Here is a 15,041-nt window from a genome sequence, read left to right as displayed (position 1 = left end):
ACTACTATTATAAATTAAGGTAAGTGAATTTCAGGCAAAAATGTAATTAGACAGTAAAAGACACATGGGAGTGGTGTAGGTGCTGCGTAAATATTTAGAGATTAGACTGACCTAAAACACTGAATAATACTGAATGTTGTCTGTAATCTGGCAAGTTTACTTTGAAACAGGAAATATAAACTAATATTAAATATTCTTTACAAATATGTAAATTAGAGAAAGTTTCAAGGAGCGGTTGGGCCATTATTGCTGCTCTATATTAAAACTACCCAAATCCTATTTTAACGGCTATTAAGTGTCCAAGGCTGACATTGAGCCACCTTTTAAACACAACCAAAATAAATGATTTTTTAAAGAATATTACAGATCATTATGTGTAACAATGTGGAGCTACTATGCTCTAGTAGCCCTGTGCTTACCCTGTAGTGTAGTGGGACTACACTAGATGTGGACTGTCCTTGTTAGGGCAGGAGTAAAGGGGCACAGGGATAGTGCAGTCCATGTAGGGTTTTAATAGGGGCAGAAAAATACGCCTCCCCTGGACCATTGCCTATCTACCTGCTTCCCCTTCAAGAAACATCTCGTCCTTTTTCCCCTACTGTGATGTGTACTACTCCACATATTGGGTGAGGACATTCCATTACTTTTATTCAATTTTCTAAATGTTATTCTATATGGATGATAAACGTTTTCTATTGTTGTCATTATCATAATCCCACCTTACCTATGTTGAATGCATATAAGAAACATTTTTCAATCATTCTAAGACGTCTATCCTGTGTTAATAGCAGGATCATCATATTGATGCTATTTGATCACTTGAGAAGTTTGTCCACTTGTTCGACTTTTCACAGAGACTCTGTGTCATTTAGGCATTAATAAATGATCCTTTCTGATCAGGGTCTGGTAAGCCAATTAGGTGACATGCTTTACTCTCATACTTTGTTGTTACTCCGATCTGGGGAGTATGTGCACTTTGTCTCCACCATAATTGTCTTACACTAAACATTTTAAACTTATCTATTAAAAGTTATATTTTATAGTTAATGCCCTTGCTTACTCTCCTCTACATTTTCAGAAAACAACTAAAACAATAACTATATTTCACTTATTGCCAAACTCAAAATAGATACATTAAGTAAGAAAAATGTTTGCAATATTTTTTATGCAACTGCTGTACATTTGTTATTTTATATATATATATTTTTTTTTATAAAGTTCAAACTGTCTCAAATTAAACCGGTCAGCTACCTAAGTAATGCATTCTAAAATAATAAGATTACTTTTGAAGGATATATTTGGCTGGAATGGTTAGTATTCATTATTTGGTCATGGGATATTTATTAATCACGCAGCCCAATAACATGTGAAATACATTTTTCGGGTTTTATTTCTATTACAGATGTCTTCATTTTACTTTTGTTCATTCAGTGATTCCATTTTTAACCACATCTTATTTCCTCCTAAAGAAAGCAGTCATGGATATTGATATCGGACTGGAGATTAACAAGTTTCTAAATAATGAAGACTGGGACTCCAATAAAATGCAAATTCTTCTTAAAAATGTTGCCTTTACCAATCCCAAAGATTATTTGATATGATTTTGCTTTTAATTATAATAATTATTATTATTATTATTCTTATTCATTAACTAATTATAAATGGAATATCAAAAATTAAACACAAACTTTTCTGCACAAACCCTCCATGCAGTAAGTGTCCTGATTTACCACAATTCCCAGGCTTTTTTTTATCTTGTTAACTACAGATACAATGAGGGAAGTTCTTTTTTTTTTCTTTTCTTTTTTTTTGAGTACAACAATAGATAAGTAATATGTAGGTAAATATTACTATGTTAGACTCTGTGCACATTTGCATGTGTGACACCCCAGGGGTCTGGTTGCCACAGTGATAGAGATATTATGTCTGAGAGCAGGTGGGAGGTCCTTTGGTCAGGGATCCTGTGCATGCCACACCTCCTGCCCAGTCTTGGGAGGGGAAGAACTTCCCCTGTATAAACCCGGGGCTGAGGCAGGGTGAGTCAGACAAGGAGAGTGGAGAAGAGAAGCAGCATAGGAAACAGCAGAGTTACAAGGAGTCAGGGGCTGGCAGCTACAGAGCTCGCCCTGACTAAGAAGATTCTTTACCGGACCCGGAGTCCGAGGCTGTGGGGACTAACTCCTACCCAGCAGCAGAATCCGTCGGGCAGGGGATTTCAGGTCCTCTGGCCCAGAAGCCCGAAGGCACGGTCACACGCGTGGGACCAGCACCGCCATCGTGGAGCGGAAGCCATTAGAAGGCCCCGAGTCACCGGCCATACGGGTGAGCACCACACGGTACACTCAGGGACGTGAGCTACTTACATCAGCTTCTAGCAAGGTAGCCAGAAGAGTACAGTCAGTTTGGGAGGCCTACAACTACGCCTGGCCAGGGGAGATCCCATCTGCTCAAAGACTGACCAGGCCCCGTTTGCTAGCAAGTACTCCGGGAGGGTCTGTCGTTGTTACCAGTAAAGACCCTGAACTACACCGTACCGTCTCTGAGTGGTTCCTGCTACCCCCATCATCCACGTCGGCTGCCCTGAGGCCATACCCCTCCCGTTGGGGGTTATACTATCACGCTGCACAATCCTACCACCGGCCTCAGCGGTCTGCCCTGCAGCAGCAGCTTCCTGGCTGCACTCAACGGGTGGCGTAGTCATCAACTATTTACTACTAATAGACTGCCGTCTAGTTTGACTCCCTGGGCACGGACCGGGTCACCGCCACGAGATTACAACCCTCCACGGATCCGGCTCCGGGTAAGCTCCCGCGTGCGCACCGCAGCGCGACACAGGCCCAGGGGCGCGTCACATGGAAGGTTCAGTTTGGAGCCTCATTGTAGATATGGCCAAAAATACCGCATACCATGGTCCAACCCATTAGTCAGTGAGGTCTGTCTGGTCAATCTGGTGTCCTGGCACCATTATTTCCTATAACAAAACAGAAATGTGGAAATAAGAGTGACGCGCCCCCTGGGCCATGTTGTTAGGGATACCCGGAGCCGGATCAGATGGGGGTTGTAGTCTCCGAGTGGCTGTGACCCGGTCCGTGCCCAGGGTGTCAAACTCAGTGTGCGGCAGTCCTTGCAGATGTTCTTAGTGTCGACTACGCCACCCGTTGATTTGCGGTCAAAAGGCCGCCGCTGCAGGATGGTCCGCTGAGGCTGGTGGTGTGTGTGCAGCTGTGGTAGTATAACCCCCAACGGGAGGGGTATAGCCTCAGGGGGTCAGACGTGGAGGATGGTGGTTGTGAAGGTGCAGCAAGGAGACTCAGAGGCATGAAATGCAGTTTCAGGGTTTTTACTCACTGGTGTTCTTTTGGTCACTCTGGCCTTGAGTGACCACCCGAGCCGTGCTGCGTCCACCAGGTCCTGGACTCGGCCAACCCCCAGGCAATTCTGGAGCGTGGTCCTGAGCTCCTTTCTGACTCTCCCTTCCTCTGGCCGTTCCCACCAGGGATCCACTTTTGGCCGGCTCCCTCGGGTCTCTTGGTGGTCAAGCCTCCTCTGGGCTCCCTGACCCTATGCTCGGTGTGCCTTTCTAGTGGATTTGGTGAGGGTCGTGGCAGATCCTGCCCACAAGCTCCGGTTCCTGGTTAAGGTTCGTTTTGGCCTCTGCCAGCTTGGGATCCGGTAACCTTTTGCCGACCCTTCACCCTTTTGTCCTTATTCTGGGATCTTGGGGTCCCCTCTCGTCCTGCGCCTCTGGGTCCCTCTTCCTTCTCCTCTCCTGGAGTTACTGCTGACTCACTGACTGACTGACTGACCCTGTCCTAAGATGGTGCCCACCTTATATACTCCCTCTATGTGTGAGCTCAGGTGACCAGCACCCAATGAGCTCCTATCTTTACCCAGACTACTCCCCCTATCTGCCCCTACACTACTGGGATGTTCCACCCCCCTCCCACTCCAGCCAGGGACAGACGCTGTCGTACCTGCACATAAACTGGTGGGAGTACCGTCGTTCTGTCCCCCGGAAATGGGATGTATGTAGTGCATGCAGCCTACTAGCTCAGTTCCACACTCCATCCTTACCCGGGAGTGGAATACCACACCTCTGGCTTGAGGTGTAATACCCCTGTAGCAGCCGAGTCCTCAGGGTGCTACAAGAGCATAGACTGGAACAGACCCTACATGATCACAGCCTTGTCTGTAAAAGAAATTAGACATTTTGAATAAACTCTCTTTGATAAAGTGGACTGACTCGGTATCGGATAACCCCTCCAAAGCACAAAAAGTTATTTTTTTTCTGTTAGGAGTTTCTGCAGAAGGCTATCTGTCAGAAAGGCACATATACTCTGAAATAACAAAGCTTGACTTTATCACCAACAGTGTAGCTAAAGCATTAATATAATTGTGGAATATTTCCACTGCTCAAACTGGTACTGATGGCTACATCATGGAGTAATACCGGAATAGCAAACAAAGCGAAATTCCAGCTCTACTGTCTAGAAAAATGTTTTTTATTGAATACAATGTAGATCTACGCGTTTCAGATGAGAATCATCCTTAAGGTTGATTAAGCATGGTTCTCATCTGAAACGCGTAGATCTACTGTACATTGTTTTTTATGGATTTTTGTACATAACATTTGATGTCTGAATTTTAACCTTTTGGATTTTCTATGAAATACATTTTTTTGCACACTGTAGAGCTGGAATTTTGCCTTGTTTGCTACCTACTATGTCTGAACAGCAAGTCTCCTTTCTCTGGAGTGTTGGAGTTCCTTTTGATGTTTAGCTGGACTCTTGCTATATAATACAGGAATACTGACTCTCTGTATTATGTTAGTTGATGAGGACTAGAAACACTAATCTGCTACTTTTTCCTTTTAAATAAACAGCGGTCTGGGATTAAAGAAAAGCTATTTTTTTCATTTAAAGGGTTGTTCTTGAATAGCTTTTCAGGCCTCTCAGTGCACTCCTGCTTGATTGACCGTTCGGACTAGCGGCATTGTCACACAGCTGAGCTATGCACTCGCTCCAAACAGAGGCACCTTTACTACTGCAGCATTAGAGGAGGCCGGTTGCACTGGAGCTGGCCAAATTGTGAGCTAACTGTGCACTCCAATGATCTGGCCAACTGTAGAGCATCTCAGTGATATTCATGCTGGTCTTGATGAGGGGCCTGCTGGAGTCAAACACTGAAAAATGGCGTTCGTCTCAGGTGCCTCACCACAAATCTTACTCCACTTAGGGATTGGGGTAATATTTATGGCATTAGGTACACTACAGCTTGTCATTAATTAGATATTAGGGCAAAACACCTCAATTCTGCCCAGGTTGGTGGAGCTGGGCAAAACCAGTGTGAAAACCTCAAAAGTCCTTAGATTTTTGCACAACTCAGTGTTGTGCAAAAATTTAGCAATTGTTCAAAGTGATTTACACCCGAATTTGTCAAAATTGTTTGATCAATCGGGGGCCTAAGCGTGTGCAGCCTCCACTGCCAGAGTGCAGTAACCCAGGCAATGAGTCAACAATAAAATTAACATTCGCTCTATTTGTGAGTACAGGGAGCATTTTTAATAATTAAATAATTTTTACAACTTTGCAATTTTAACCTTTAAAGAACATGAAACGACCAATTTAAACCCATACAATGCTGTTAGTGGCTTTTGGACAGTTTATATTTATGCCCGAGCCAGACACAACTGATTTGTACAGGTCCAGTGTCTGTAGCAGTGTGTTCATGACTTTTACATGTTCACATTAATATACCTCATCTACAGTCAGGAGCAGAGAAAACATAAGCTCACTACTGAATATATTTGATACAATTCAGCTTTAAGCAAACACAGGGAACAAAGTATATTATATTACTAGCTAGGTTATATTGTACTAGTGGTTCCCATTTAGGCCAATGCCCCACTATCAGTATGTGGTCAGTATTTTTTCTCTGGAGTGGAAGCCAAAACCAGATGAGGAGCAATAGGTATAATAGAAACAAGTCACCAATTCTGCATTTATTTGCAGGCAACAATCTGTTGGCCGGTATCCTACAGCTTTCATGGCCCACGATGGTCTCGTGGTGGGGGGGGACAAAAAAAAACAAAAAAACACTATTCCAGTCAAGTCTCTGGGTATTGTGATAAAATAGCTTATCAACTTGTGTGTGGAAAAGAAAACTAACGTTAGAGTGCCTTTAACAATAGCTACTTAGTATAAAGGTTTTGGCTTCAACTTCTGAGAAAAAATACTGACCGAATACTGATAGTGGGGCCGTGGCCTTAGAGCCGCACTCCTCCAATGATAACAGATAATAGCCGGGAGCCTATGTACAGGCAGTGATTCAGGCAAGGACTGAGACTACTAAAAAAAAAATAAAAAAACAGCCTTCTCTTACTTTTTATATACACATAAAATATAACCTTGTCTCTTCTACTTTTTTCAATCATTAAAGGAAAAAGAAAGTGTTGAACTGTTTAAAGGATTTCTCCAGAGGCTACTGAATAATGCAGATAAACGTGGCCTGGTATGTATTAAAATGTATCTGCTTTAGTAGGTAAAGAATAATGTATAGTTTAATAATAAAAAAAAATATTACTTTTTATAAAAAAATAAAATAATGCTTCATATATTGTATCTTATTTTTCAAAACCGAAATGAGTAGCTGTAAAGTGAAATAAATGTGGTCAAGTTTTCCTTAAAGGGGTTTCCAGGTTTGTTACGAAAATCCTCAGTCCTCATAAGTGAATAGAGTGAGGCCACGCACATATTGTCAGAATGTGGCTGGGATTATGCATATTACATACTCTCTGCCGGAGCCAGAGACTCCTGACAGCACGCGCTATGCGCGATGTGAGGATTCACAAGTCTGAAGGCACATAGATTAACTGCAGACTTTTATGCCAAATCTGGACGACCCCTTTTAGAAAGCACAGCACTGGGATATCATGACAGCAAAAAAAAAAAAAAAAACAGTACCGTATTTTTCGGAGTATAAGATGAACCGGACCATAAGATGCAACTAGGTTTTAGAGGAGGAAAATAGAAAAAAATTGAAGCTAAAAATGTGGTCATGATGCATGGTTATGGGGAGGGAGTCTGCCATTGACACTGTTATAGGGGTAATGTCCCCCATTCTGGTATGTGTATGTATGTATGTATGTGTATGTATATATGATATATATATATATATATATATATATATATATATATATATGGTCCCCTCATCCTGGTATACATGGTCTCTCATACTGGCATGCATGGCACCCCCATCCCCATAACGCTGCACAAATAAAGAATATAATTGATTCTACTCACCTTCCCTCTGCTTCAGCGCTGCATCCTGTTCTGCTGGCAGTAGCTGATTTCAGTGTGTAAGCAGCGCATGCCGCCACTGCCATGCGTCCTCACCCGCTTAGGTCAGCTGCTGAAATATTAACTGCTCCCTACGCCGGGACTATTGGCGTGGAAGCTGTAAATATTAATGTTTCTTAATAGTGCGCCGCACAGTGTTAGCCGCAGCCGCAGGCTCCTGCAGCGGCACGCTCCATGGGAGTGGGGAGCAGTGAATATTCATTTTCAGCGGGCACAGTGTTAGCTGCAGCAGGTGGCTTCTACCTCCTGTGACCCGCTCCTCCACCACTGCTGCTCCCCCACACACCACCATCCACAGCTGGACTATAAGTTACCATACATCTGGACTATAAGACTCACCCCCCACTTTCCTCCAAAATTTTGGAGGAAAAAAGTGCATCTTATAGTCCAAAAAATACGGTAATTTAATATCTAACCTGACATCGATCAACGAATTGTGCAATGGTAAATTATCTTAATTATCTTAAAGAACCACTCCTGTGTTTTTTTTATTCATTTCACCACCGGTAGTGGTATAACTAATGTCTCTTTCCTGCCTGTAGTAGAATACTTACAAGCCGTCATCTACTGCTGTTATCGGCGCTGCTCCAGTCCTCTTCTGTTGATTGTGACCTTCCAGATCCCTAAGTGTTTGCTGGGTAATCTGGAATTCACTTCCCTAGATAAGTCTATGAAAGCCAGAAGGAGGCCAGAATGAGGCCTCATAGAATTACATTAACCCCTTCATCCCCAAGCCTGTTTTCACCTTCCTGACCAGGCCAATTTTTTCAATTCTGCCCAGTGTCACTTTATAAGGTAATAAATAGAATGCGTCAACATATCCCAGGGATTCTAAGATTACTGTTTCATGACACATTGTACTTTGTTAGTGATAAATTTAGGCCAATATTTTTTGCATTTATTTGTGAAAAAAATAGAATTTTGGCCAAAATATAAAAAATTTCACAGTTTTCAAACTGAAATTTTATGCCATTTAAACCAGATAGTTATATCACACAAAATAGTTAATAAATAACATTTACCAAATGTCTACTTTACATGAGCATCATTTTTAAGACATATTTTTATTTTGTTAGAAACGTTAAAAGTTTATCAGCAATTTCTCATATTTCCATCAAAATTTACAAAACCATTTTTTAGGGACCACATTATGTTTAAAGCGACTTTGATGGCCCTATGTGACAGAAAATACCCAAAAATGACACTATTTTAAAAACTGCATCCCTCAAAGTGCTCAAAACCACATTGAAGAAGTTTATTACCCCTTTAGGTGCTTCAAAGGAATTAATCAAAGTAGAAGAAAAAAAATGAACATTTTCATTTTTCCCACAAAAATGTTTAGTCCCAAATTTTTCATTTTCACACAGCTAACATGAGAAAATGGACCATGCAATTTGTTATGCAATTTCTCCTGAGTACATCGATACCCCATGTACATTCATACAGGATAAACCAATAAAAAGCTTAATGAGAGTGCTTCTGTAAGTACAACATTATAGATACAAATAAGCGGCACAGGAATACTACCTAATATATCCACCCACATTGGGAACATTTGAATTTCAGTTCATAACATATAAAGAATCTGAAACCAGTAACCCCTATGTGGACTATTATCTTATGCATCTCACACTAAACTGATAACATTACAGTGAAGGCTTCGTGCTTACAGTGGGAGGTAGATTAAAGGAATATTATAAATGATTTAATATGTTATGTTTTTGTTCAGGTAAAAGGAACTAATGGTTCTAATTCTAGTTGTCCTAGGACAATTTAACAGAAGTTTAATTTACCCTCTACTGGGGCCATTTTTTATTGAACTTTGATATGAAGGGTTGTTGTGATCACATCAATGAGCGACGGAAGTGACAACTACTCTCACTGTGTAGAGCAGCGACTGTGAGTTACCATCAGCACCGCTCAAATGACTGAAGCCGAGCTGCTACAGGTGGGATAAAACTTCATTTTCTTTATAAGGTAATTACTCTGGAACACTTCAACGGATCCCACTGATTCTGAAACTGTTTTTTTCATGACATATTGCACTTCGTGATAGTGGTAAAATTTCTTCGATATCACTTACGTTTATTTGTAAAAAAAATGGAAATTTGGCGAAAATGTTGAAAATTTGCAATTTTCTAACTTAGAATTCTTATGCCCTTAAATCAGAGAGTCATGTCACACAAAATAGTTAATAAATAACATTTACCACATGTGTACTTTACATCAGCACAATTTTTGCAACCAATTTTTTTTTGTTAGGAAGTTATAAGGGTTAAAGGTTGACCAGCGATTTCTCATTTTTCCAACAAAATTTACAAAACCATTTTTTAGGGACCACCTCACATTTGGGAGGTATATATGACAGAAACTACACTCCTCAAAGTTCTCAAAATCACATTCAAGAAGTTTATAAACCCTTCACGTGCTTCACAGGAACAGAAGCGAAGTGGAAAGAAAAAAAAATCACTTTTTTCACACAAGTTTTAATCCAGACTCCATTTTTTTTTGCAAGGGTAAAAAGAGAAAATGGACCAAAATATTTGTTGTGCAATCTCTCCTGAGCATGTTGATACCCCATATGTGGGGGAAAACCACTGTTTGGGCAAAAGGCAGGGCTCCTAAGAGAAGGAGCACAGTTTGACTTTTTGAATGCAAAATTGGCTGGAATCTAGAGTGGACGCCATGTTGCATTTGGAAAGCCCCTGATGTGCCTATACTGGAAACCCCCCACAAGTGACACCATTTTGGAAACTACATTGCTCTAGGAACTTATCTGAACTGTGGTGAGCACCTTGAACTTCAGGTACTTCACAGAAGTTTATAATGTAGAGCCATGAAAATAAAAAATCAAACTTTTTCCACAAAAACTATCTTTTAGCCCCAAATTTTTATTTTTACAAGGGTAAGAAGAAAATGGACCCCTAGAATTTTTGAGTAATTTCTCCTGAGTACGCTGATACCCTATATATGGGAAAAAAAACACTGTATGGGAGCACAGCATGGCTTGGAAGGGAAGGAGCACTGTGTGACTTTTTGAATGTAAAATTTGCTGGCCTAATTAGCGGACGCCGTGTCTTGTTTGGAGAGCCCCTGATGTGCCAAAACAGTGAAAACCTCCCACAAGTGACCCCATTTTGTAAACTACACCCCTCAAGGATTCTATCAAGGGGTATAGTGAACATTTTAAATCTAGAGATATGACACAGAATCTGATGACAACATATTCAATATCATGACCTAATGTTACCAGTGTTGAGCGCAAGTGCTTGTTACTTTAGTTTGCATCTGGTGCTCGGGTATGCACATAGTATCACAGGTCCTTGAGTGACATGCTAGAGTCCCCTCCCCACATGTTCGCGGCTGTTAGACACCCAAAGAAAAAACATTTGTGGATTACCCATGTATGGCAGGAAATCCCTGCGTTTTTTGTTTTTTTTTGCTGTATAACAACCGCGAAACATGTGGGGTGGGGACTCGAGCATGTCACTCGAGCACTCACGATATTCAATGCATACCGAAGCAACCAATGCAAACTCAAGTAGTGAGCACTTGCGCTCAGCACTAGTCGTCATATCGTCATTTTTTCCCCTCACCCATGACAGCACACCTTGAGAGAGGGATCCGCCCCACCAAGGACAGGAAACCGTCTGAAATAAAAGGGCGGTACCTCTCCCTCGCTTCAGTTGGTTTCCTGTCCTTGATGGGAACCTGTCTGGAAGAAAGAAGACTTACTTGGGGCTGTTCCGGTGTGGAAGAGCGGGTACTGGTCTGTGCACCGGGTTCCAGTCTCCAGAAGCGCCATCCGCAGCTCCCCTGGGGTCCTGCGTCCGAGCGGGCGCACGTGGTGAGGCAGGCTCCGTCCTCCCGTAGACCACTGCGCCGCCCTCCCCCTGCTGCTTCTGTCGGCCGCGCACTGGAGTGGTAACTTCCGGGTATGACATGCCTGACGTCACGGCGCGGGGCATGCTGGGAGAGGCGTGCCAGGTGACGTCAGGGGCGGCGCCCGATCCAAGATGGCACCCTGTGAAGTGTTCCAGGCCGTTTTTTTTCGGATGGAGCTCCGGCCTGGGAAGGGGGGAGGGCCCATGAACTGGAGGAGGTTCTGGATGGCCCTATTTTAGGAGGAAGGGGGTTATCCTGGAAGCGTGGTACGCTTCTGAAGCATGGCTGACCAGGATAGCAAAGAGCAGCAGCTAACCCCCCCCCCCCCTCAGCAACGGAAGAAGCAGAGGGATTCCTCTCACACGGACAGCCGCTCGAGCAATCGCAGTGGCAGCCGCAGGAGCAAGGTGTCAAGCGCCTCTGGACCATCCAGAATGTAATCATCTGTTCCGTTACAGCCTCCGAATCCGGTACCCGTTTGTGACTTCCAGGGGTGAGTGATCTTCGTGAATGTCACCTTTTAGTAATGGGAAGTCTCTTATGTGCTTCCTTTTATAGGAGCCTAAGAAGAGTAGCGCCAAGCAAAAGCACAGAATGTGTGCCCTATGCCAAACTTCCCTTCCCATAGATTGGCAAAAGCAGCTTTGCCCGGACTGCGTTGCTAAAACTATAGCGGAAAATTCCCTGGATTTCGCATCTAATTTGAAATCTATAGTCCACGCAGAGGTTCAGGAGTCCCTGAAGGGGTTGCTTAGAGGGATGAAAAGATCCCATAGAGATGTCTCCTCCAACTCTGATTCCTCCCAGTCCGAGGATCTGTGGCTGAGTGATTCATCATCCTCTTCCTCATCGGATAACGGTAGACCCTGTTTCCCCATTGAGAGTACGGACAGACTGGTTAGAGCAGTCAGATCAACCATGGGTCTGGGGGAGGAGAAAGCATCCAAATCCCGGGAAGACGTTATGTTTGCGGGCCTTGGAGAAAGAGACGCTCCTTTCCGATAAACATTAAAATTCAGGGCCTCATTGACCGAGAGTGGAAGAAACCAGAAAGATCAGGGGCCTTACCCTCCTTCTCTAAAAGAAGGTACCCCTTCGAAGAGAAGGACTCTGAGCCTTGGGATAAGATCCCCAAAGTTGACGGGACTGTAGCCAGGTCGTCCAAAAAATCTTCCCTGCCCTTGGAGGACTCAGGCGTCCTAAAAGATGCCCTTGATAAAAAGGCTGACTCCTTTCTGCATCACACTTGGGAAGCTGCAGCAGGAGGCCTGAAGCCAGCGGTAGCTGGCACCTGTGTGGCAAGATCCCTAATGGTGTGGCTCCAACAGTTGGAGGACCAAGTTAAGGATAAAAAGGTCTCTAGGGATAGAATCCTTTCAAATCTACCCCTAATGCAGGCAGCATCGGCCTTCCTGGCGGACTCTTCAGCAGACTCTGTCAGGCTTTTGGCTAGATCAGCGAGTCTATCTAATGCTGCCAGACGGGCCTTGTGGCTCAAAGGTTGCCCTGGCGACCTACAGTCCAAGCATAAATTGTGTTCCCTCCCGTGTGATGGTAGACTCCTGTTTGGCCAGAAGTTGGAATACCTTTTAGAAAAGGCGGGCGATAGGAACAAAGGGTTCCCAGGATTTTCAGGGGACTCAAAAAAGTTTGGTTTTCGGAGGAGAAAATTTAATCTGGGTCGCCCTCCAGGAGACAGGAGAAGATGGGAGACCAAGTCCAAAAAGGAGTCAGGCTATATGTTTCGAGGACCGTCCTCAAATACAAAAAAGTCCTCCCAATGACGCCAAGCCGGAGGTAGGGGGGAGGCTTTCCCACTTTTTTCCAGCTTGGAAAACAATTACAGCAAACCCCTGGATTCTGAACATTGTGAGTGGTGGCCTGAAGATACAGTTCAGCCAGATCCCTTGTCGGACCTTTGTGGTTACCCCCAAAAGGAAGGTCCAGGAAGAACAAGGAACACTGGAAGCAGAAATATTAGGGCTAGTAGGGAAACGGGTCCTTCTCGAAGTGCTGATACAAAGAGGGAAGGGATTCTATTCCCCTCTGTTCATGATAAAAAAACAAAACAACAGGTCCTTAAGGACCATCATCAACCTCAGGAGTCTGAACCAGTTAATAGAAAACCAGACTTTCAAGATGGAGTCAGTGAGCTCGGCAGTGAAGCTCTTGCACCACAATTGCTTTATGGCAGTAATAGACCTGAAGGACGCATATTACGTCCCAATTCATCCAGACTACCAGAAGTATCTGAGAGTAGCCCTGTTCATTCAGAAAGAGCTGAGGCATTTTCAGTTTGCTGCCCTACCCTTCGGCCTCTCCATAGCCCTGAGAATATTCACAAAACTAATAGCGGAAGTAACAGCCTTTCTACGAATCAAGAACGTAGTGATCGTGCCCTACTTAGACGACTTCTTAATAATAGGGAAATCAGAAGTCCACTGCTCCAGTCAACTTCTAGAAGTCACGGCGGTGTTGCATCAGCTAGGGTGGTTGGTAAATTCCCAAAAGTCAAAACTAACCCCCTCAAGGACTCAGATCTTCCTAGGTCTAATCCTGGACTCTCATCTCCAAGCATGCTTCCTCCCAGAAGACAAGGTCCGCAAATTGATCATTTTAGTCTTGAAAGCCATGCGATCTCCAGTGATGTCCCTAAGAGAGGCAATGTCCCTCCTGGGCTCTATGACGGCCTGTCTCCCAGCAGTCAAATGGGCTCAGGGGCATATGAGACTTCTTCAGTGGGAGGTCCTGTCAGCGCAGAGGTCCTTCAACGGGCATTTAGAAAGCAAGTTCTCTCTCTCCCCAGAAGCTGTGGATTCCCTTTCATGGTGGACAGACAGGGGAAATCTGACCTCAGGCGTACAGTGGTCCAGACCAGTAGATCGGGTGATTACAACCGATGCGAGCAGTTCCGGATGGGGGGGTCATCTGGCAGAGCTCTCAATACAGGGTCACTGGACATACCACGAGATGGGGGCATCCTCAAACATAAAAGAGCTTTGGGCAGTAGAGAGATCCCTGACAGGCTTCCTTCCTCACATTCAGGGTCACCACGTCCAGGTCAGGTCCGACAACCGGACATTAGTAGCCTATGTGAATCACCAGGGGGGAACAAGATAACGCTCTCTGATGGCTGTGGCAGACAGAATCCTTCATCTGGCAGAACGACACCTCCCATCCCTCAGTGCCCTTCACATAAAGGGGGTGGAAAACGTAAAGGCAGATTTTCTCAGCCGCCATACCCTAAGACAAGGGGAATGGAGCTTAAACCCGGGGGTCTTCCAACAGATTGTCCAGTTATGGGAACAGCCAGACATAGACCTGTTCGCCACAAGAGAAAACAGGAAGGTAGACAGATTCTGTTCCTTAAATCCAGCAGAAAATCCCCATGCCGTGGATGCCCTCCAGATCCCTTGGAAGTTCAGGAAGGCCTATGCCTTTCCCCCGTTAGTAATGATTCCAGCAGTGGTGAGGAAGATTCGGGAGGAAGGCGCAAGGGTAATTCTTATAGCCCCTTTTTGGCCCAAGAGGCCTTGGTTCTCCCTGCTTCGACTAATGTCGGTTTCAGATCTCTGGGTTCTACCAGAGAGGCCGGACCTTCTCATTCAGGGACCAGTATTCCACGCCCAAGCCAGAGGTTTCCATCTTGCGGCGTGGAATTTGAGAGGTCACTACTGAGTAACAAGGGGTTTTCACCAGGGTTAGTCTCTACCTTGCTGGGTAGTAGGAAACCAATAACGACTAAGATTTATAACAGAGTCTGGAGTAAATTCCTAGAATTTTATAGATTCGCCATTA

General features: G+C 44.1%; 1 protein-coding gene across 5 annotated transcripts in view; it reads left to right on the top strand.

The window, feature by feature from the left end:
* LOC141156357 (uncharacterized) overlaps window positions 1–15,041 on the top strand; it is a 131,643-nt gene that overhangs the window by 68,253 nt on the left and 48,349 nt on the right. For 4 of the 5 annotated variants that reach the window (XM_073642544.1, XM_073642546.1, XM_073642542.1 and 1 more), the window contains 2 exons: window positions 1,470–1,595; window positions 6,439–6,510. In XM_073642544.1, coding sequence (XP_073498645.1) covers window positions 1,470–1,595; window positions 6,439–6,510 — 198 coding nt within the window. The remainder of the gene's footprint in view (window positions 1–1,469; window positions 1,596–6,438; window positions 6,511–15,041) is intronic. The other variant, XM_073642547.1, reaches the window with a different exon arrangement.

The sequence above is a fragment of the Phyllobates terribilis genome, unplaced genomic scaffold, assembly GCF_046119375.1.
Source record: "Phyllobates terribilis strain yellow unplaced genomic scaffold, ASM4611937v1 Scaffold_8__6_contigs__length_399053987, whole genome shotgun sequence".
NCBI classification, from domain to species: Eukaryota; Metazoa; Chordata; class Amphibia; order Anura; family Dendrobatidae; genus Phyllobates; species Phyllobates terribilis.
The sequence above is the reverse complement of the archived record's forward strand: the minus strand, read 5'-3'. Positions and strand labels throughout refer to the sequence as shown.